The 24,749-nt window shown below is 41.3% G+C and overlaps 1 protein-coding gene across 3 annotated transcripts in view; it reads right to left on the reverse strand.

Annotated features, from left to right (window-relative positions):
* kiaa1328 (KIAA1328 ortholog) overlaps positions 1–24,749 on the reverse strand; it is a 252,717-nt gene that overhangs the window by 20,686 nt on the left and 207,282 nt on the right. For all 3 annotated transcript variants that reach the window (XM_008119155.3, XM_008119154.3, XM_062972600.1), the window contains 2 exons: positions 16,523–16,704; positions 10,426–10,534 (listed from right to left, as the gene is read on the reverse strand). In XM_008119155.3, coding sequence (XP_008117362.2) covers positions 10,426–10,534; positions 16,523–16,704 — 291 coding nt within the window. The remainder of the gene's footprint in view (positions 1–10,425; positions 10,535–16,522; positions 16,705–24,749) is intronic.

Raw genomic sequence — 24,749 nt, forward strand, 5'->3', positions numbered from 1 at the left:
ACAATCCAGGGCGCATCACAGTCAAGATGGTCATGGCAGCTCCTCGAATCAAACAAGGTGCCGCCTGAGATAGGAAAGGTCTCCCTGTGGCCCCCAAGCCATTTCCAAGCATCTTCATGTGAACACGCATTGCTATCCTTTTGCTCCTGTCTCATAGATGTATTTATGGTGGGCAGCTCTGGAGCTCCAGATCTTGTTATAACTCTGGTCTCCCTAAAAATGGGTTGTTTTTGTTTCAAAAGTGCCGGTGCTAATTTCCCATGCCAGCAATTCAATTATCAACATTTTCTTGTTGCCCCAAAGAATCTTTGAACAGCATCCAGCAGCAACGTGAAGCACCGGTAAAACGAACTCCTTGAGATCTTTTATCGCAAGCAAGCATGCCTTAACATTAGATATTTTCATAGACGAGCTGTTCACAATGCTTGAGAAATGTTAACCCTCCCCTGTTTTCCTCGTATTCATGTCCTAACAGGGTTGTTGTATGTTTTCCAAGCTGTATGGCCATGTTCCAGAAGTATTCTCTCTTGACGTTTCGCACACATCTATGGCAGGCATCCTCAGAGGTTGTGATGTCCTAACAATCTCTAAGTTATGTATCGCCCCTCTGCCCAACTTCACTTTTGCGCAGAAGAACAAAATGGTGCTAGTTGATAATGGACCAAAAATAAAAATATTTTTATTAGCTTCCAGTGAACACACATACAGTGCACTATTTAGTGGGCTTTGTTGTTAACTGCCATCAAGTGACTTAGGCTTATCTGGTCTTAAAATCCAGGTCTGTGGCTGCCTTGATTGATGTTATTCATCTGGAATGTGGTCTTCCTCTTTTGTAGTGAGTAATGGCTCCTCAAGATATGGCCAAAGTATGATAGTCCCCGTTTCCAGGGAAAGGTCAGACTCGGCTTGCTTTAGGGCCCATTTATTTGTAGAACTCTTCTCTAGCATTATATTTCAAATGAGTTAATTTTCTTCTTTTCAGCTTTCTTCACTGTCCAGCTTTCACAACCATACACAGAAATGGGAAATATGATGGTCTAGGCAAAATCTCAAAATCAGAAGTGCATTTCTGACCACTTTGGGCATTTTTGGAAGTGCTTACACACAACAAAGAAATCCAGGGATAGTAAATCACCCTCCCCCAAGCTAGTTACCCATTTTATTTCCTGATCTTAATGGCAGAACATGGGAACCATGCCCTGTCCACAGCATTTTCGACCACCACATCAGAGACCAGCCTCCACAAGGAATGGATAGTTCAAGTTGTATACACTTGGAGGCGTACCCTGTCCAAAGCCTTGAATCTGAGAAACCTTGTTGGCTCAAACTTTGCTAATAGAGAACCAGGTACCAGTTATGACTATGAACACTTTCTGTTGATTTAGAGTCACTGACTACTCTAACACTTGGAGTGCAGAGGATCTGGCCAATATCAGGTACAGTTTGGTGATCTAATGGACTATGTGTAGCTTCAGCTTTTATACAATGAGGCTGTTCATTCTGACTCAGCCACATGGATAACATGGAACTGACTCAACTGTATTGACTACCTTCAGCTTCTAGAGCCTACATGAGTTGATGGCTATTACCTACAAAGGCAAAGCAGCTTGGGCCCTGTCATCTTAAGAAGGTCTGCACGTTTGACATCTGAATTAATTTCTGGTATTTCTAAGTCAGTCTGGAAGAAAACTACTGAAAAGATCCTAGACATCTTTTAGGTAGATAATATCAAGCAAAATGGATGGATAGTATAAGACAGCATCCCACATTTTTAAAATAGCTTAGTAAAGTTGGCTCATGAAAGGACCTCAGTATCAATGGTGCATCATCTTCCAGCAAGCTTTGTATGAAGTCCCCCAGACTGATCAGAATCCCATCACATGTGAAAACAGGAAGGATTGCAGTATGTTCACAGATTTGTAGTCCTGGATCACATCTATCTTAGTCAAGCCTTCAACCAACATTCTATTCTTGCATCATCTGAAGAAGAACCATCCCAAGTTCAATGCCTGACATTTCCAGATAGAGTAGAGAAAGACTGTGGTCTAAAACTTTAAACCTTGTCTAAAACTCTAAAGAACTAACAGGCAACCTAGGGAATCTGAGCTAGACAGGCCAAAGGTTTAAGGCTGTACAAAGTAGCTCCCAATGAGGGGCATCCCGTCATTTCTATTTCCAAGTATGAACACTTGGTCCCGTCTTTTCATGAAACACTATTGACTAGAAAAAGCAAAGAGGCCTTTGCTGAGCGGTCAAACAATAGTTCTGAAATTTGTTCTGGCTTGTTTTTATGAAGTATTTTTTTAAATTTTCTTACTGGGTCTATATCTCATATTGGATTTTGGGATTTTATATTTATTTGGCACGTTTTATATGGAATTGTTAACTGCTTTGGGCTATTCGGGGAGAAAAAAACACAGTACATAAATATGGTAAATAAATAATGAGACATTTTACAGTCAGATGGAGAGAACGAAAGAGCAAAATTCAAAGGGAAAAAGGCAGAATAAAAATCAAATATTGAAGATGATCTTGGAGACAGAAAAGGTGGTAACCTGACTGAAAACTAGATGAACAACATGGAATGCAGGCTGAGGAGAAAGATTTGGGGTAAACGTCTGAAGCACGTTCTTAATGTCACATACGCTCAATCCCAGAGGAACAAGCTGTTTGCAAAATCTTCTGCCTTGGAGACAACAAGAGACAATGCTGAGGCAGGAATTTCTAGACTGTTTCTTCACTCCGGGGAACCCTTTTCTATACCAGCTTGGATGCTGGGACACTGAGCACTGCATTCATCCCCTGTCTTTGGCCTTGGCCCATCATTTCGCTTAACAGAGTGAATGAATCACTCAATACTCTCTCGTGAGAGAAGAAGTCCACTGCGTATTCACTGAATATGCCATTACAATGGCAAGCGAGCAGCACAACTGTTGACAACAGCAAATTGCTCGAAGCACTTTCCCATTTGGGCTAAACCTCCTAGAACAGCCTTTGTCAGCCTTTTTCACTCTGGAGAAAACCTTGGAAGTTTCAGCTCTCAGGAAATCCTATGAATAAAAAATATTTTATATATATAGTGCAAAAAACCAAAGTTACTTTTCCGTATCATGATCTCTTTAGTGACCTGTTGCAGAATGCTAGGATTCCAGGAAACTAAGATGATCTAGAGAGCTGCCTTACAGAGTCTCCTGTGAATTGTGTCATGGGACGTAAATCATGTGGGATACGGTCCATTTCTGCAGCCTAACAGTTATGTGTCACTTGATAGTGATCTTCTTTCCTACTACGCAGAGCTTTCCAAACTGTGTATCGCAACACATTAGTGTGTTGGCTGCAGTGTGTAAGTGTGTCACACAAACATAATGAGAAATGACAGAAATCTGTTTCAAAATGATGCTTGTCTAAAAAGTGTGTCACCACCACGAAATGTTTGGAAAACTCTGCTATACTTTCCTGTAGCAAAAGGCTATCAAGAAGTTAAGATTTCCTCCCTGAAACTGAATCCAGCACAAATGAAGAGAAGGACAGGGTTGGAGTAAAGTGTTTAAAATGTACACACATAGTCACACAACTGTCCTATTATGCACGTTTACAAAGCATTGTAAATTCTGTTTTTATTTTGCGAGCATGAGATAAATGGCTCATTTCTGCATATAGAGGTTGCCGGCTAAAATCAGGATAAGCGGTATTAATGTCCTATGGTCAGTATTATTGAACCTCCAAAGCAATAAACTACGAGTCGATAAATATTACATTTGCAACATAGTTAACATTCTCCTACTGTCTCCGGCACTTATTACACATTGTAACCGCAAGTCTACAATACATTATTCATATTTGGGGTGTCACTGAATGATGGATTGCTGTAAGAGAGGCTGTCCTTTAAATAAATCAACAAATAAAAATGCAAATGTTAACATTTTCAGCCACAACTTTTCCCCATCTTGAATGGAGAGAATGAAAATTTCACATTATATCGACAGCAAGCAGAGAGAACAATTAACAACCTACACAGTGAATAAGAGAGATTAATTTGCCAATGTCTGCTTTTATCACTTGCATATGGAACTATATTGGACTTTTCACGATGTTAGTTCTCTTTGGAGGGAAATGCCGAGGGGGAGGGCACCCAAGAACCTATCTCTCCCATATTCAGAACCTCTTTCGCCCTCTTTTGTCTCACACATCTTTTCTCCTTAAAATGTTTGGAAATCAGAACCCTTTCCGCCTCCTTTAATGTTAATGTTGATACTCTGAGAAAAGCTTAGCATGGAGTATCCTCTTTAAAAAGAAGAGACCTGTTTAGTTAACTGAGAATTCTCAAAAGCAGTTGCAATGCTAGGCACAGCTAATTCATATTTTTATTTACTACAAAGTGTTTAGTTCAAAGGATCCAATGCGATAAAACGGCACAGTGGACTATTCAATACACTGCTCTGGGCATTGCATATTACATCAAATATTAATTTGTTTAAAAGTCCCTAAATGCACATCTACCTGATCAGTGATGTGCTGGGCAAATCACACTATTCCTCCTAACAGCCCCCAAACACAAATTTGCACAATGTAATTTGTTTTTTTTTTCCGAGAACTCCAAAAGATGCTGCTGCCGTGGCTCTCTTCAATGATCGCACGCCTGAGTTATTACTTAATATGCGCGCTCCAGGAATTTGCAGTGGCGATTCATTCCAGAGTACACCAAGTTATCTACAGGAGTAAACTTTTGGCCCAGGGAAGAAAGAGAAACTGCAGGAATAGTTTTCTCAAGCCTGGCTATTGTGTCATCTAACACTGCTATGTTTGAGTGGAAAAAAGAAATGGAAGGCATGTTTCTTTCCAAAAAATATCTTGCAGTTCTACTCTAATCCACTTAAAATCATTTAACATTCCAGGATTCTTAACTGGACTAAGCAAGATGCCAGCAGTCTAAACTTCTGAACCCATGAAAAATGAAGATATGAGAAGCCAAGGCATTATGTTGAGGAATGCCATTCCAAGGGCTTGGTTGCATCAGCCTTGGATAACAGAGAATATGGTATCCTTCATACTACACAACTGTAGCACTTTGATACCCATGGCTACATTCTATAGAACAGTGCGATTCATAGTTTGGTTGAAGTTCTCTGGCAGTGAATTCTGATTACATCTTCCAAACAATGGCAGAGGAACATTTTTCAATTGCCTACAAAAGCCAAGCAGAGATGGTGTCATTCTGGTCTCTCTGGAGAAGGAGTTCCAGAGTCTGGAGAAGGCCCTCTCCCTCGTTCCCATCAAACGTACTTGAGAGAGCGATGGGACAGAGAGACGGCCCTCTCCAGATGATCCCAGTGTTCTAACAGGCTCATAAATATAGATATGGCCCTTCTAATAACCTGGATTCAAGCTGTAATCTACTGGGGGGAGGGGGGGGATGGTTGCTGGAGAAGAAGGAGACTTAAATCTTATCTGTTCTTCATTGAGCCAAGACCCTCTTAGCCCCAACTAAGAAAAGAAGGACAATGTAGACTATCTTATATACTCATGTATGCGTCTAGAAATATTAGAATATTAGAATGTTCGGGCAGGGACGTGGTGACACTGGTGCTTTCCCCTCTTCATGGAATGATCCTTGAATTATACACGGAATATATAAAAACCTGTACACGAGGTCAACTTATAAATGAGTATATACGAGGGTTATCCAGAAAGTAGATTACGTTTTGGAATTTAAAATGAACAAAGTATAGGAGAAAACATTTACTATATGCAGTTGAAAGCCACAACCAAATACCACTTCTCAACATAATCGCCATTCAAATCTAGGCACTTATCATAGCGATGAATGAGCTTGGCAACTCCTCCCCCACAAAACTCTGCCTCAATGCAGTGTTTTGGTGATGATGCGCAACTGCGGAAACAGGTGACCGGCTGGTTGAAGGACACAAGCGGCAGAGTTTGGTGGGAGAGGAGTTGCCAAGCTCATTCCTTACTATGATAAGTGCCTAGATTTGAACGGCAACTATGTTGAGAAGTGGTATTTGGGTGTGACTTTCAACTGCATATGGTAAATGTTTTCTCCTATACTTTGTTCATTTTTAACTCCAAAACGTAATCTACTTTCTGGATAACCCTCGTAAGGTATGTGCCACAGGCACGAATGAAGAGCTTTCTCCTATTCACAAAGTACACAGAGTAAAAGTGAATCTGTATGCTTGGGATGAAGATGAAGGAGTCCAGAGTGCAGCACAGGTACCATCTGGGATGGAAATTAGCCACAAGCCAACAGCATCTATACCTGCTATGCATTACTCCATTGCCCCAGGTTTCTATTTAACTCTGACAACAAATAAAAGCAGGGATGTACAGTGCATACAGGTGTCTTGAGTCTTTTGGCAGTTCTTAATCCCTCCACACTACCCTTTTTATATCCCAGTCATGGATGAATTGCAGGGTGGCAGGACCCTTCTCCACTGTTTAAACATTTACAGTCTTCTGAAATGAACCCCTTTGAAGCTCTCCCATCGGCAGCAAAAAGGCCCCTAGATCTGCTGCTCACCGCAGCTGTGGAAAAATAGAATCCTAGAGTTGGAAGAGACCATAAGGGCTATCCAGTCCAATCTCTACTATACACAAAAACACAATCAAAGCCCCCCCCCCCCAAATGACAGATGGCCATGCAGCCTCTGCTTCAAAACCTCCATAGGCCATTCAGTCCAATCCCATGCTCAGTGCAGGGACTCCAGCTTGAGCATCCCAACAGCAGTTAGTTGTCATTCCCTATTAAAAGCATCCAAAAACGGGACCACACCAGCTATTTTAGGAATTGGTTGTGTTGCCAATGCTCCTAGTAAAAAGCAACGCAACTACCAGGCTTTGGGCAGCCTACCTTGCTCTACTACAGGCACAAACTTTGTCCCTCTTTTTCGGGGGACCTATGCAGTACTTAAACATCTCCCGGATTTCCTCCCCATCTTTCTTTTCAAGAAATATCGGTTCTGCAGAAACTAACGTGTTTTGTTTTGTTTTTTGCCACTGATCCTAGTTAATGCTGTGCATGGAATCTGGCTTGACTTTGCTTGCAAGAAGTTTAAATAGCCAGCAGTAATTAAACATAGTGCAAACTCAATCTATTTCCCCCTCCGTCGGCCCCCCACCGTTCCTCTGCCCCCTCCCCTTAAGACTCAGGTTTTATTCAGCAAGTTTCTTTCCCAAGCAAAGTGGACCATTAGGGTTAAACCGTTAACGGTGGATTATAACAAACATGCTGACAGATCTTTAACTTTAGTGGCACACCAGCAGCTATAATTCTCCATATTGATTAATTTAGTTAGTTAAACCTGCAATCTAAGCTTATAACCCATTCAGTGATAAATTGAGACTGACCTGCTGCCCAAGCAGGTTTCCTTGATGAAGGATAGGATCGGGTTTAGGTCTCCCACAGAAATACTTGTCCATTTACCATTTTCAATTAGAGAAGCCCATGAGTAAGGGAAAGCAAAACATGGCTCTTTAACCTGGTCAATTATACTAACACGCTGCACCAGAGGGGGTGGCACGGAGCAGGAGGAGGGAAAAAGCACACACAAAAAAGAAGAGAGAGAGAGAGAGAAAGGGGGCGAGAACAACCAAGGCACACAGGTGCTGGGGAAAATTCTCACTTAAAAAACTGAAGATCAGATGCAGAAAAGTCTGAAACTAAGTTAAGTACAAAAATGTAGTTGGACTAAGAGAGATAACACAATGGTCTCTTTGGCTGTTAGCAAAAGGAAAATTCATTCCACACCCCAGAGAAAGTAGGAATGTTCTTAGTGTGAGAGCTCGGTATTTTAACACCTCTTCTCAACCAACAAGCAGTTGTGCCAAGGAAGGCAGACAGGCAGGAAGGGTCAAAGTGAACTGCCCTTACCGTCTCGTCTCATCAAGCCAATCTCATCTGTCCCTGGACACAAATCAGGATACAGAGAGAAGAAGGAACTTTTCTGTCTACTGATCAAGCAGGACTTGTGTGCAGTGTATCCAATGTTCCATCAGAAAAAGATTTTGGTATAGAAAATGCAGGCACATAAGAGGCTTTGTACTGAGTCAGATAAACCTGGCCCAATATTGTCAACACTGACTGGAAAGAATGCTGAGGGTAGCCTGTGCTCCTGGTACATTTCCACCTCCATCGACATCCTGGCCATTGTTGTTAGCTGCCTTCAAGTTGACTACAACTTATGGCAACCCTATGAATGAATGAGAGGGCTCCAATTCTCCTTATCTTCAATAACCTTGCAACAATTTTGCAGACACAGGCCTTTGGCTTCCCTGATTGGGTGTATGACACTCAAAGTCCTAAATGACTTGGGGCCTGGACACTTGAAGGATTGTTTCTCCCTATTTTCCCTGAGGGTTAGGGTCTGCTGAAGGGACCCTTCTCTGTGTTCCGGCAGAGCAATGTTCTGTGGGAAGACACAAAAGAAAGCCTTCTCAGCTGTGGCACCCTGCAATAAAATGTTCTCCTTTCAGATAGCAGTGAACCCTATTGATATGATCAGTTTACAACAGAAGTTACCACAGAGTTGCCTAGAGGACCTAGAACATTTCTACAGAGCATACCTTTTTTGAAGTCTCTACAATAACATTCAGATGTAGCATGCCACAGAATCACCTGGAGCATTTAGAAAATTAATAGAGATGATATACTTTGTTGTATGATGGTAGGCGAAACCATAGGTACCAGTTCAGTAGGCATGGGAGTCATACTGTTTTGCATGTTTTAGAGAAAGGTGAAGTCAGTGGAAACATGCATTGCATGTGGATACACTTGGAAAACGAAGCCACAAGTGCCATGGGTTGGCCAAAATGCAAGTGAATCTTCAGAAAGCTGCCTTGAATTGAACTTGACTTGAGAAAAAATAACAACTGTTAGCATTTATTGTAAGTGTCTTGGCATTTCCAATCCTATGTGAGATGTGAAAGCTGGACAACAAAGAAAGCAGATATAGGGATGAAACCAACAGAACGCAGTTGAAATGTGATGAGAGAGGGAAGCTGTGGAGATACCATTGCCCACCAAATCAAATCTAAAATCAAAATCCAATCCAATTAAGTATCTCAGAGGAAATCAACCCTGACCTCTCACTAATGACAAAATATCTCAAATCTGGATATTATATCAAGAGAAAAGAATGGACAGGACAACGATGCTTGGTAAAGTGGAGGACAGTAGCAAAGAGGAAAGGTGAAACAACAATGGATTAATCCAGTCCAGAAAGCCACAATCCTGAATGTGCAAGACCTGAACAGGGCATTGGATGATCAGGAATCTTGGAGGTTCCTGATTCATAGAGTTGCTGCACGTTATAGTTAGGGAAGTAGATGATAAAGCTGAAGGCTAAATGAAAAGATGGAAATCATATGATGGGCAGATAGATTCCAAGAAGCTGCCAGTTTGAGTAGGGCTGTTGAGAACAGGATTTTTTGAAGGACATCATTCACAGGGTTGCAATGACTCAAAGCCAACTTGGCAGCATACAACAACATCAAAAGCTAGCATCCATGTAGACATAATGCCGCAGGATGATTATCTTGATAAAGGAATGACATTAGTTCCAAAGGAGAGCAAGAGGGAACTGAGAGGCCCAAGGCCACCTCTAAATCTGCTAAAAGCTATAGCACTGCATTGGCACCAGCTCCAAACTGGAGACGCCCGGACATTCTGGCTTCCGCTTCTGCCCCTCCTGGCAAATTTTAAGCCATTCAAAGCTATGCTTTGTTTTCAAACTGTGTTAGGATTTTCATACAATAAATTCTCAGCCCTGGGAAGATCAAAGTAAAGGCAATTGCTGTTATTAACCTTATTAGCCTAGAAGAAAAACAACACTGTTTTATTTTTTGGTGGTTCACAACAAGCAGTGTTGCCATTAAAGGTTTCTGAAGGTGACTTATCAGAACTGCTGACTTAATGTGATTTTCTTTACTTGCCATTAAACAGCAAAACAACATTTGTCGAAACCGGCTTAAAAGGAAAACAGTGAGATAAAATGGGCCACGGTTTGGTGGGAGTAAGGGCAGCAATACTTGGGAGGATTTAAAAACTTAAAGCGGGCTTTGAAGGGGAGAAAAAGCCGTCCCGCTGCCACAAAAACTGCCCCTCCAATTTATTTACAAATGCATTAAATGTGTCAGGAGTTACAACTTAAAAATATTTCCAATGGCCAAGAATCTAAGTTTAAAATATATTTAAAGTATTAGAACTTAGCATATTCCTGCATTTCTTATTCTAACAAGCAATTTAAGGCTTACTATAAATGTCACAGGATATGGCAGTTCTAAGTTTATATTATCCAGCTTGAGCAAAACATGAAATATCAGAGAAACTCAGCCGCTTCCCTTCACACGTGGACAAATTTGACGGTTGCGTCAGTGGAATCTTAAACCAGAGATTACCAGCCATCTTACCGCGAGGTGTCACGATGGATTGGGGAGGTGGCCGCACTGGCAAGCTCCTTCCTGCCGCCTGTCAGTCCGGGGGATGTAGCCGCATCCTTCTGGAAGCCTGAAGACAGCTCTGCGGAAAGAGACAAAAGCCCATAAAGACAGGCATTAGCAACCGGGAAGGGTTTGGGCAGGCTTTTGAGCTGTGCCTTCCATTATTGAGAACATGGAGTCAAACGCTGGGGCTGCTCTTCGGGGAACTTTACATACAGAGAATCAGCAGCCAAAGGAGTCATTACTGTTGACAGGTAGGAAGTGGAATATATATTCCAGGGCCGCTCGGAGTCATAATTGCATAATATGCCACACACAGCCAATTCTGCCTCACCACTATGGCTTCAGCATGCGATAACTCACCATGCTCTTGTGACCACTGGGCCAACCCCTGGCAAACATTAGCCCTGGACAAGCAGAGCATGCTGCAAAACAGCAGGAAACACTCTGTGCTATTTCAAGTGCTCAAGGTAATTTGTGGCCAGACTGTACACAAAGAACGATTCACATTCTATTTTAATCCCACTGGACAAAGGCATTTCTTTTACAACATTCATGAGTTGAAAACTAATTCTGAAGGGAGTCTGATTGGACAAAGGAAAAGAGGATGGGAAATCCATGTCTGATTTCTGTGATGGTTCTACAGAGAAGAATCAAGGTAAATTGGATCTCTTCAAAAGCATACACATGGTAATATGTATAATGTGTAATGGAGACACACCAAATGGTAAGATGGAACGATCACTTCTGCAGAGCCAGAGAGGCCCAGTGTTGGACCAAGACTCTGGGGAATCAGGGTTTGAATCCCAGCCCCATCATAGATACTCAACTTGGTGAACTTAGACAAGTCACATGTTTTCTGCCTCAGGAGAAGACACCAGCAAACTCCCCCTGAGCAAATCTTGTTGAGAAAACCCCATGATAGGTACACCTTGACAGTACCATAGATTGAGAACAACTTGCATGCACACAATAAGGCCCAGGCTGTGGCACAGGCTGGTGAGTAGCCAGCTGCAGCCAGCTGCAACAAATCACTCTGGCCAAGAGGTCATGAATTCGAGGCCAGCTCGGAGCCTGAGTTTGTCTTCTGTCTTTGTTCTATGTTAAGGCATTGAATGTTTGCCTTATATGTGTAATGTGATCCGCCCTGAGTCCCCTTTGGGGTGAGAAGGGCGAAATATAAATACTGTAAATAAATAAATAACAACAATGGCTTGCAATCCAAGAAACAAACCCAGGATATTTATCAGTTCAGCCACTGATAGTGAGTCAATTACCCACAGAAGTCAAGAACTCACTCACTCATTCCAGTAACGTGATCAGTATAAATTGGAGACTAAAAATTTTGTTTTGCCTTAATGCTTATGTGGAGTTTCTTTGCTTTTCATAGTTGTGCAGAAACAGGAATTTCAGTATGCAGTTTATGTGACAAATCATGTGTGAGTATGTGCATTCAAGTCACCTGTCGACTTATGGAAATCTGATGAATTTCACAGGGTTTGTGTTGTTTTTGTTTTTTTTGCAAGTCCCTTTCTCTTTTTGTCAACCTACAGCACCTGGTATTTGCTGATGGATTTTCATCCAAGTACTTACCAGGGCTGACCTTGCTCGCTTCCTTGATCAGACAGGATCCAGTGCTTTTGTGTGTGTCTATGTGCCTGTAAGTTGACTGTTGACTTATAGTGATCCTATGAATTTCAGAGGGTTTCCAAGGAAAAAAATTCCTTAGAAGTGGTTCTGCCAGTTCCATCCTCTGAAATGTAGTCTTCCACACCTGGTATTCATTGGTGGTTTCCCATCTAAATGCTTACTAGAACTGCGCCTGCTTAGCCTCCCAGAACAGACAGGACCCTATGCATTTTTCTAGGGAGGAGGCCTACCGCTGTCACCTGATTCAAAAAGGGGCCCATAAGCCTTCACCAATCATCATCATCGCCATCATCTCTTCTAGTAGATTAATGACCCATATATAGAACTAGCGGAAGTTCCTCTGAAACAAACGAAGGTTGTGCAATTATGATATCTCATGCAAAAGTCCAAAATTTCCAGTAGAAAGTCTTCAATCGGAGGTGAGGAAAGCAATCTCTTAATTACTGCAAATCATTCCTCTGACTGCCAAGCCAGCATTTATCAGCCTATAATTTTCCCCACCAAATTGCTATCTAAAGTGGGAGGGGAATACAGAGGAAGGAATAGGGTCAACCATTTGAAGGCATTTAATTTTGGGGGAAGCCCATCAAAAAGTCATGAAAACAACGGGAGGGGGTTATCAATTCCAGTATGTGGCATTTAAGGAAGGAAGGGAGGTGGGGAATAGAAAAGAAATAATGATAGATTTTTTTTAAAAAAGAAAGAAAGAAGGAAGGAAAGAAAGAAAAATAAAAGAAATCCATCAGTGAAAATTGCCCCTGAAAACTTCACAGAATTGTAACGGCTTTCTCTCGCTTAAATTGATTGGTGTAGCAACGTTATGAGATGACTATTAGAATTCATTGCGCGCCACAGAAAGAGCTGAAATGTCAGCAGACTATACAGCAAAAGTAATGGGTCCTGAACTCCTGTTAGTCAAAAATGATTTTGTTTCAAATTAGAAATTGATTTCTTTTGGACACAAGCCCTTTGCCGGCTTCCAACTTTTGTAGCTGAGCCTTGGAAGAGATTAACCTCGCTCTCTGTTTGGGTCCCCCTCTGATGATACCCTTTCAAAAGTTTCTTCACAGCCAATGCTCTTTTTAATGTGGCCACGGTCTTAACCAATAACACAAGTTGTTTGTTCCTTGGAGAGCTGCACCACATTTTGCCTTTCTTTCTATTTTTCTGCTGACACAAATCGCAAACTCATTGACAACTTTAAAAGGGAAGGAAAGGGAAGGGAGAAAAAAAGGAGGGGAAGGGGGGAAAGCCAGCTCAGAAGTGAAGCAAAGATTATGTTAGACTCTGCACTGAAGCATCAGGCTGGACCAATTTGTTTCTCTTTTCTTTCATGAGAAAGAGTGCTTTCTTCCACCCTTTAAGTGGACACACAAAGCAATGAGCAGGGAAAGGTGCTACCTATAAAGATGTCCATTTGATAGAAAATACAGGTTTCCAAAGCTGGGTGAGAAGATACTTACTCCATATAAACCCCCATTTCCTCTCCAAAAGGAAAAGTTTCTTTTCCCAGGAAGTCAAAAGCATGTTCCTTTATACATACATAGTACTGGTAGTATTTGAAGACATAGACGGGTTCATCTGGAATATTAATAGCACCTTAGAGACCAACTGAAGAGAAGCTGGGAGCAGGATCTTTCAAAGACTAAATCTATTTGCATCTGAGGAAGCATCTGAGGAAGCTTATGCTATCAACTTCATCCTCTCAGTTACTTTCTAAAGTGCAATGTATTGTTGATGCGTGCCTTCAAGTCTTACGGCCTTACTAAAGTGATGGTATCACAGGGAAGCCTTGGGAAGATTTGCTCAGAGAGAGTTTGCTAATGTGTGATTTGACCAAGAGGGTTTCTATGACTGAGCAGGGATTCAGACTCTGGACTCCTAGAGTTCTAGTCCAACATTCATAACACTACACTATGCTGGTTCAGAAACATCTCATTACCCCTGTGTATTGTGTATTCCTTTGATGATGATGATGATGATGATGATGATAATTCGCCGATACATCACACAGTCCTAGACACTTGGGAAGTGACCAACATGTGATCCAATACAACAGCCAGCAGAGTGTCTGCTGTAGACTCATATTGTTGTTTTTCTAATAATAATAATAATAATAATAATAATAATAATAATATGAAATCCAGCATATCTATCTTGTTTGCTGTGTCATAATATAATAATAATAATAATAATAATAATAATAATAATAATAATAATAATAATAATAATAATTTTATTCTTGTATCCCGTCCCATCTCCCCAGGGGGACTAGGGCGGCTTACAGAATCATAGACTCATAGAATTTTAGAGTTGGAAGAGACCTCACGGGCCATCCAGTCCAACCCCCTGCCAAGAAGCAGGAAAGTCACATTACATGGGGACCAAGCCCAGCAATATACAATAATAAAATACAGCAACATAAAATACATTCCAAATTACAATGAATTAATACATCAGAACTATAAAATTGCAGCATTACACAATAAAAGTGTAACCAGTAGCCAAGGATGACATAATGGCACTTCAATTTTGGGGCAGAGGAATAAAATTATAATTGTGCAATACATTAGGAGTACTAATAGCATATCACCTTCCACCTATACAAGATGGCAGTAGCAAAAACTAATTGGTGATTCATTCCTGGACCTTCAGTGTTCACCCAGCCTCCTGATAACTGCTGGAATTGTGGGGAAGAACCGGCTACCTCCAATGTTGCATGCACAATGCTTTGGTTGAGCAATGGGTCTTTCTCCTTCCTTCCTGGCCGGGTCAAGCCAGAATGGTATGACGGTTTGAGTGTTGGACTCTAGAGGAACGGGGTTGAAATCGTCACTTAGCCATTGAAGCCACTGGGTGATGTAGGCAAGATACACTTCCTACCTGAAAAGTTAATGGCAATCTAATCTAAACAAATCCAAGTTACAAGACTCTGTGTTAGTCTACCATGGAAGTCAGAAAGAATGTTAATGTTCTGCTTGCATGTTGGAAGAATGTAATTATCCTAGCATTGGGAAGCTCTGGTCACCAAGCTGGTGGGCTCTTGGGAATTTCTAACAGATTCAGATCATTTGAAAAATAACAAGATCTACAGATCGCTCAAAATCAAGAAATCGAGGTGGAGGAGCCATGACTTGTTTCATTGCCTCTCCTGCCCTAAAATTGCTGTGAAAACTTTCTGAAGCAGATTTATGGGAGGTACTAGCTTTTCAAGGGAGGAGAGTTCTTTCCACACACTGATTCCACTCTGCTGATGAAAGTCATTGGATGCAACCCAATGATTGAGAATCCTTTAACTGTTGAGGCGTAAGTAATCTGTGCTAAGAGATTATTAGCATGCCCTCTTGCTCTGCAAACTGAGGGTCAAAATAGATGTGATGTTAATTGCAGAGATGCCATTTTTGTTTCACAAATGGTTCAGGAAGCCTGAAGAGCCCTAGGATGAGGTGGGGAGATGCTGTTATTTACTCGCTCCCATAGTTCCAACAAAACACATATCTGCTAAGCTGATGTTTGCATGCCAAAGGGCAACTCTACTGGTAGCAACAGGGCTTTCTCTTGAAATGCAAATGTTTATTAAGTTTAAATTTTATGCTCATACTACTTCCCATATCAAAGTATGTATCAAATGCTGAATAAAAAGTGGTTTGGGTGGGGGAATAAAACATTTTCAGTTCCAAAACATTTTACCATCAATTAAAATATTCATAACCAGACTCAAATTACAATTTTCAGACTGGGCCACAAGCAGTTTGGAAATGCCTAGTTGAACACGTGGATCTTAAATCACAGCACAGTTGGCTAGATGTCAGGGATGTGGACATTCCAAAATGTGGGGGCTACCATGGATACGGCCCATTTCTGTGTAACCGTCAGGAGACGATCTGGGGCCAGATGTTCAAGGCACATTTCTACAAACAGAATCTGAATCACAGTCCCTTCTGTTACTTGTGAAGTCTGCTTTAAAAGTAAAACTGGTTACTAAGGCCTGCATCAAGTGGAAGTCAGACTTTAAATGTTTTCAAGAAAAGCAGTTCCTGTGAACTATCTTGTCCAGTGCTGCTCAGTTTCAGGGCTCATTCCAGCTCTGTATCCCACTTGGGGGAAACAGTACGGCTGATATTTCCGTCTTAACCAATACCAATACCAACTATAAAAGAGGAACGCAGCAGTCAATCCACTACTTTCTGGAGAGGCACAAAATTGCCTGATGCAGTTGCCAGCACTCCATTTCATGCAAAGCTGGGCATGCCCATAGTACAAGGAAAAGGAGTCCCATCCACCAACCATAGTGAGCAGCACCAAGACATATGAGCCTTGGTGAGAGAAGACGACAACATGAAAGGAGCCTGGGGGGACGTCAAGGGGCCGAAAGGGGGTGTCCGGGGAACCAGGGCAGGTGAGAGGCATGGCTTACCTCTCCGCGGCCTGACAGTTTCCTTCTTCGTATGCTCCCAAAGGGCTTCTACTTCTGCCTGGACACCGAAGCCAACACTTTTCTTCCCTGAGCTGTTTCCTCCGCTGCTCCCTGGTGCTTTGCTGACTCTCCCAGACGCTGGAGTTTTTGAATAGCACCCTTCGCAGTTGAGCCTGGGGGAACTGAGAGAGGAGAATGGATGTCAGGCTTTGAATGCTCATGAGCAAACCCTTGATTACCATTGGTAGGATGAAAATTCATTAAAATATCTTTGAGCCCCCAATAAAGTAGCCCTCACTTCTTCTGGGAAAGAACTATCTATCTATCGATCATCTTCATGCTTTCCTTCCAGGCCTGAGACACAAGGTTGCTTAACAGAGAATGCTGCTGGAATACGGCCATACAGTCCGAAAAACGTACAGCAACCCACGTTAAAACAAATACAGCTTAAAATTCATATCATGTAAAAGCTAAAAACATAATTGAAGAGAAACAATAATAGTTGAAACCATGACCATTAAAAAAGAAAACACAATAAATAGACAAGGCAACACAATATGAAATGCCCTTTTCCCCAAAGAGTCCTCAGACTTCTTACAAATACTCCAAAGAAGTGATTTCCATAGAAACTAAGAATGTCTTAGAATATAACATTTAGAACATATTTACTAAACAAGAGAATGCACACAGGACATTCTTCCCAATCTATATTTTGAGACAAATCTCATCAGTAAAAGAAGGACTTTTTTCTGACACATGATATAGCCATGTTCAGTGGTTACTTCTTTCTTGTTGGATCATTTATAATGTATTACTGTACATACTCGAGTATAAGCGGACCTGGATATAAGCCGAGGCACCTAATTTTACCTCAAAACCTGGGAAAACTTATTGACTCAAGTATAAGAAAAGGGTGGGAAATACAGCAACTACTGGTAAATTTCAAAAATAAAAATAAAAATAGATACCAATAAACAATACATTGATACCAATAAAATTACATTAATTGAGGCATCAGTAGGTTAAATGTTTGTGAATATTTAATATTTTGAATATTGAAACTGTAATTTAAGATAAGGCAGTTCAATTCTGATCACCTATATACTCAAGTATAAGACAACCTGAATATAAGCTGACCAGGACCCTCACTCAAGTATAAGCTAAAAAAGGGCTGAAAACTCAGCTTATACTCAAGTATATACAATATTTTTGTATTTAAGAAATCTTTGGCAAGTCCAAAATAGCTATTAGCCCTGAAATGGGATTAACTTTCTCATCAGTACAGGCATGCATTTATTTATTTGTGATGCACCAAAGTGTAAAAAGAAAAAAAGAATGAGCTTGTTTCCAACCTATAAAGACTTCCTTTCCAGACCACATCAACACCACACTTTGCCACCCTGACTGCACACTAGTATTTTAAATACTAGAAACAGAATAGTGTTCAATAATGCAAAACACTTACCATACAATATTAAGAGGAACAAATACTGGAGGGAGGATTGGGTTTTTAAAAATCTATTACATGATTTAAAAATGCAGATGAGGGCCTCAAATAACATAATCATATTAACGAGAGTGTGTGGGTGTATATGTCTTTGAGTCTCGAGTCTGCCCATACAGTTGTCCTGGCTGAAAGCACACTGCCGTTTCTGTGCCACCACCATTAAGTAATCCCTTCACAAAGTGTGACGTCACCAACAAGTCTCTGCCCGGGAGTTGCATGTTGGCAGTGACACAGTGGAGGGTCCGTTTGAGTTCTGGACAGTGGACCAGGCTGGATCCTGCCTGATTCAGCTGGCCAGTCCTTTGGAACTTCAGAATCACTCTGGAATTTCCAGGAATCTTTGGAATAAATCCTATCTTAGAATAATAGAACTGGGAAAGACCACAAGGCCATCCAGTCCAACCTACTGCCATACAGGTCTTCCCTTGACATGGATTAACAGCTGGAGGAAAACTTCTGCTCTGAATCCAGCTGTGCATCACTTACACTCCCTGTAGCAGCAGAGCAGTGAGTCCACTTCATTCAGGTCATGTAGACATGGCCTTGGCATCCAAGATCAGATGGAATGTGTTGCCTTTAAGTAAGACTTCCAACAAAACAGGGAGAGGCATGTAAGAAATAGTTTATCGTTCTTGTTGTTATCATTATTATTTCAATGGGTTTCTGCTTGACATATCCTAAAGAACATGTTAAAGCGATGTTGGTCAATGTACTGGAATACATCAAAACATCCCATAGGGATTATTTGGGGAGAGGAATCTCCCACAAGATTGCTCCAGAAGGTATGAGGAGCAATTTCTCCATGTTTTGTCCCCTTACCAAGTATAAAGGTAAAGATTTCCCCTTGACATTAAGTCTAGTCAAGTCTGACTCGGGGAGGTGGTAATCATCTCCATTTCTAAGCTGAAGAGCCGGCGTTGTCCATAGACACCTCTTAGGTCATGTGGCTGCATGGAGCGCCATTACCTTCCCACCAAAGCGGTACCTATGGATCTACTCACATTTGCATGTTTTCGAACTGCTAGGATGGCAGAAGCTGGGGCTAACAACGGGAGCTCACCTTGTCCCACAGATTCGAACCGCCCAACCTTTCGGTTGTCAAGCTCTGCAGCTTAGCTGTTTAACCTGCTGCGCCACTGCTGCCTAGTATAGGACTGGGAAAAATCTTTCTACCTAAATCAGTGGTTCCCAACCTTTGGGCTTCCTGGTGTTTTGGGCTTCAACTCCCCGAAATCCCAGCCAGCTTACCAGCTGTTAGGAATTGTGAGAGCTGAAGTCCAAAATACCTGGAGGCCCAATGGTTGGGAACCACCAACCTAAATAAAAGACACCTCTCCAAGTCATCAAATTAATTAAAATATTTATATCCTTCATTTTATCCAGTAATCTTGGGTGGTGTGCAGTAAAACTGACCTGACAAATCTAAAATAGTGTAACATATTAAACTAATTAAGTTTAAAAATTAGATTAAAACAGGTTGAAATGGGTGTTAAAGGCTGCACAAAAGACCAAAAACATAGAAGATTCTCCCACCCATCCCAGGTAGAGGATATTCAGAGCATTTGGAGGGAGGGATCAAGGGGGGTGCAAAAGGGATACAATGCAGCCCTCAAACCCGGATAATTGCTCAACTAAGAGATAAAGGCTTACAGGAAATCCTGACCTATTTTCTAGGGAAATGAATCGGGCCCTATGAAATACAAAAAAAAAAAAAATGCCATCTCTATGAAAATACCAAAGGCCTTCTCTTTCACCCAGGAGTTTCAGCACAATTAGCATCGTTTAAAAGATCTTTAAGAAGTCATTCGTTATTTTGGTCCTTTCTGGATTTCGAGGATAAAGCTTTAATTAGAATTGATGGTCCTGTTTTCTGAAGAGGGCGACCTTTGACTCGCAAAATTAGTGGGAGGAAGTTACTTTGCTGGAACACTCAAATGGCTTCTCTTGACAAGGCAAGGTTACCTCTAGGATGGAATATTGCTTTCAGGGTTGAGTAGCAATACAAGTGCCAGAGAGAGGGGGAAAAATTAAATTGCTAATTTTAAAAGACAGGATGGAAAAGAAATAAAAAACGCACAGTGCAGCGAGCACCGCTAACAAGGCCTTGGGGTCTGACCCTTCAGCTCTTAATGTGCGCAAAAGCCTGAAGGACCAGAAGTTAAGAAAGGAAAGGATTAATCTCGAGTGCGGATTTCAAGGGCGTCAGTGCTGTAGAGCCTCCAGATATGAGGAAGTCTTATCTCTGAAAGAACAAGTATTTGCCTGGGGTGGAGAGAACAAGCCCCTTCACCAACCCCATCCCATTCTCTTTTGGGAATGTCTCGGCTGGGTTTGAGGCAAAGCGCTACTTCTAACCTCTAGTAATATATGGAGCTGCCAAAATTCATGTTCAACCTCCTCAAATTTTTGGAATTGCCTCGGTCAATTTGATTTCCCCACCTCTTTCTTTTTAAGCATCTTTTCCAATCCCAGCATTTTCAGGGATCCTTTGATTATTCTCTCCCTAACAGATGGGACATTTTGATAGTCCAGAGTCTACCGGGGCTAAGAATGTACACAAAACTAAACCCGCAGGCATATTACAACATTGCCACTTCCAGAGGTTGAACTGAAGTCCTAGCATTTCAGCCACTTGAAATGCAAACTGTACCCCTGCCCCCAAATTGTGAAAAAGTCAGCCAAGACAAAAGTTATATTGACAACTCTATTGACAAAAAATAGTTCGGTGAAGCTGCTACAGTACTTGTTTAGCAAAGCCTCTTGTTCTTATGTGTCTTAACACCATTTCTGACTTACAGTGACCCGAAGGCAAACCTATCACAGGCTTTCTTGGCAGAATATGCTCACAATGTTCTCCTCTTTTCCTTTTAGGCTGAGAATGTATGATTTATCCAAAGGCACTCGGTAGGTTTCCAGGACTGAGTGTGGCTTTGAAATTTAGTTTCTCAAATTCTAAACCCAACACTGAAACCACTAAAGGGGTTCCTTGGTATCCACTGAAATTTGGTTCCACTAGGGTTTGGTATCCACCCATGGGCACCAACATCCATAGATGCTCATGTCCCTTTATATAGTGTTATATTAAAATGATGTCCTTTATATCAAATGGCAACATCAAGTTTTATTTTTTGGAGACAAAAGGAAGCCATGGATCAGGGGTCCCCAAACTAAGGCCCGTGGGCCGGATGTGGCCCCCTAAGGTCATTTATCTCTCCCCCCACCCTCAGTTTTAGACTTAGGCTCGCCCTAAGTTTGAAATGACTTGAAGGCACACAACAACAACAACAACAACAACAACAACAACAACAACAATCCTAATTAACTTGACTATCTCATCAGCAAGAAGCAGGCCATCACTTCCCATTGAAATCCTGGCAGGTTTATGTTGGTTAAAATTGTTCTTATTTTTAAATATTGTATTGTTCTTTCATTGTTTTGGGTTTTTTTGCACTACAAATAAGACATGTGCAGTGTGCATAGGAATTTGTTCGTATTTTCTTTCAAACTATAGTCTGACCTCCCAACACTCTGAGGGACTGCAGATTGGCCCTCTTTAAAAATTTGTGGGCCCCTACCATGGACAGTTGAACCCATAGATACAGAATCTGTGAGTACAGAGTACTTTATAACATTTTGCTTTGGGGTCCAATGGAAGATTACCTTGAAATGCAAAGAGCAGCTTCAGAGAGGCACTGAAAAAGCTGACTTCCAAATAGACACCTCGCCAGAGGCTATCGAGGCCTCACCGCTGTTACTATTTACATAATAAGAAAAGTAAAATGTTCATGTCAATTGCATCCGCACCGTTAACATCATGTCTAATTTGGTCCTCAAACCAATTAGTGAAAGCTTTGCAGAACAAAATGACCTTCTGCGTGTTCCCTTGAAATGCAGTGGAGTTTCAGAGATCAATCTCTGTGGAGACAGTTCCAGAGAATAATGCTGGGTGACTGTGGTCTTCACACACACACATATACATACAGACCAGTATCTGAACTGAAGAGTGCCAAAGAACACTACCCTTTCCCAGCTTTATTCAGCTGCTATATGTGTCCACAATGGGAATGATGATTGGGGTATAAGGCAAAGCATCATCATTACGTTAACATAAGAAAAGTGTCTCATTGACTGCTCGTTTCTTTTTCTCAAAACATCTAAATGAGAGAGGTAAGATGTGCTTTGAATCTGTGCCTAGAAACAAACATGAATTGGATGCAGGTCAATAAACAAGGCTAGATCCTGGTAGAAAAAGCAACAGTTAGCACACAGTTCTGGAAATGTGGACAGACAGGGGTAGCTCAGAAATACTGCATTTCTCTGAAGCAACAACTGCATAGTGCCTTCTATCAACCAGAGGTTTCAAAGATGTTGAATGACCATTCCCAATGGCAGTTGCTGTGCCAACTATGCCTGTTCTTCAATAGGAATTAAATCAAAATCCCTAATTTCAGGGCATCATCTACACAAACCTGGTCCAGGCACCCTATACACTTTAGTAATGTTAGATACTCTGAACCAGCTAACTGGCCTCTCTTTTAAAACAAAGATCTTCAGGTTTTGGGGATTGCTGGATGAATTGAGAAGTCTTGAGAGGTGCCTGAAGGCTTCCCACACAAATACGTCAGGTATAGTTAGACAAAAAAAAACATACACACACACACATGCAAACACATTTATATGTTAAATAGCAAGGAGGCTCTATACAACCTTTCCAGGCTTCCAATTCATTATGCTTGCTTTTTGTTTAGTTTAGTTTTGCCAGAAAAAGGTGTTCAACTAAATTTAGAGGAACCAAGTGCCACAAAAAAGGGGGAAGATGTGGTCCTACGTCTGTACTTTGCACATCTTAAAGTCAAGGAATAAAACTTAATATGGGAGGATGCTAGGAAAACAGTTTGACCTATAGCTTTGTAGGCCCCTTGACCAAAATCAGAGGAGACAAAATGGCCAGGCAACATTTGCCACTGGAAAGGCATCTCTTTTTGTTTCTATCCTTTGATGGCCAGCTCAAGTACATCCCTTGCAGGAATATTTCCACCCATAACTGTGTCAAGATGGCACTTCTCATTTACTGAATACCAATACAAAGTGTAACTCTATTTTTATATATTTGTTTACTGAATGTATGCACTGCCTTTATCCCCAAATGGAAATAATTTCAAAAACTTTTTGTGCAAAATGATGACACATTTTGCAAAGTTTTCCATTTTTCCCTATTCCTCTGGACTTCTCGTGAAAATTTTCATTGTGAAAAAAATATTTTGCACAAAATAGAATTTTCCCCTCCAGATATGTTTTCTTAGGCCAACAAACTGTTCATTAAAAAGTAATGAAATATAATTTGTTGTTGTTGCAGTTGGTCATTTTCTCAGTGGAGTATCTCAAATGTGTCAAGATCCCTTTCCTCAGTGAGGATCAGAACATTAGGGGATATTCTTGATATCCGTAATAAAAAAGATGAACAGCATAGAGCAACCCTATGGAACGATTCTGGAGCAGACGACTTCCACTTAAAATTGCTCCCCACAATATATTATTTATCTAAGCTCCAATCGAACAATATGGTCCAGTCAGAACTAGACCTCTGGATCGGTGGCCCATAGACAGGCATCCCCTTTGAGCTGGAATGGCAAATTTTAAAATGTCATTCAGGACCCATTGAACACTTTCTAGGATTTGTATTCCTTAAGAAGTAATGGTTGGGGGGGGGGAGAAGAGTGGGGGGAGTTAACCTTTTGTTTTATTGAATTAAAATGCCACGGAAATGCTGATGTAGTCTTCAGAGACTAAAATACTTTTACCAAGAAGAATAGCTGTCATTTATTAGACACAAAGAACAATTACTTGATAGGATGCTTTCTGACAAAAAAGCAGATTGGTATTCTCGTCATAGAAAAAGGCATTGTAGGGGGAAAAAGTGTTTGGGGGAGGGAAGAGAGAGAGAGAGAGAGAGAGAGAGAGAGAGAGAGAGAGAGAGAACCCCGCACAGACCTCTGAGACTTGAATAATTTAAAGCTGCATTTGGTGCAATTTGAATTTTTCTTTAGGGAGGCAAAGTTAAATACCTTTAATTTGTTCTAATTATTTCAAATTTGCAAGTTAATTATGGCTGATCATTAAATAACAAAAAGGACTATCATCTCCATAGAGTTTTACCTCCTACCCTCTGCATTACTTAAGCTCGATTTTAGTATGCATGAATTAACTTTCTAAATAATCGCACGGTTTGACTAAATGGCTCAGTAAAATGAGCTCTGATCCTCAGAATAAGCATTAATGGACATTAGGAAGGCTACTGGGACCCATGTTGCTTACATTATAAGTATTTTTAATGGGGTCTTATTTACTAATCTTTATATACTGCTCAAGTTAGGGCACTAACACGGCTTCATTAGTCTGCTTTAGTAGAGGGGGGAAAATGTCACTTCTTCAAAACACTGAACCCAACGTCTGCTCAGAGGTAGCTAAATTCATGTTTAAATTACGGGAAGCCAAGTATGATGGAATTTAACTCGTCCAAGAGAAGCGCGTCCTGATGAATCAATCTAGAATAATGGCCGCCTGGGTCCACAAAGGGGATTTTACGGGACCAGCGATGTGGTACGTGGCTACCCGAGCAGCAAGCAAGAGCCTCTCTTCCCGGCCACAGAGTAGCACTTACCACCGACACTCAAAGCGCCTGCACAGGCCGCCCACTCACCGCTCACTCGGCATTTGGCT

Source organism: Anolis carolinensis, chromosome 2 (genome assembly GCF_035594765.1).
Source record: "Anolis carolinensis isolate JA03-04 chromosome 2, rAnoCar3.1.pri, whole genome shotgun sequence".
Taxonomy (NCBI): domain Eukaryota; kingdom Metazoa; phylum Chordata; class Lepidosauria; order Squamata; family Dactyloidae; genus Anolis; species Anolis carolinensis.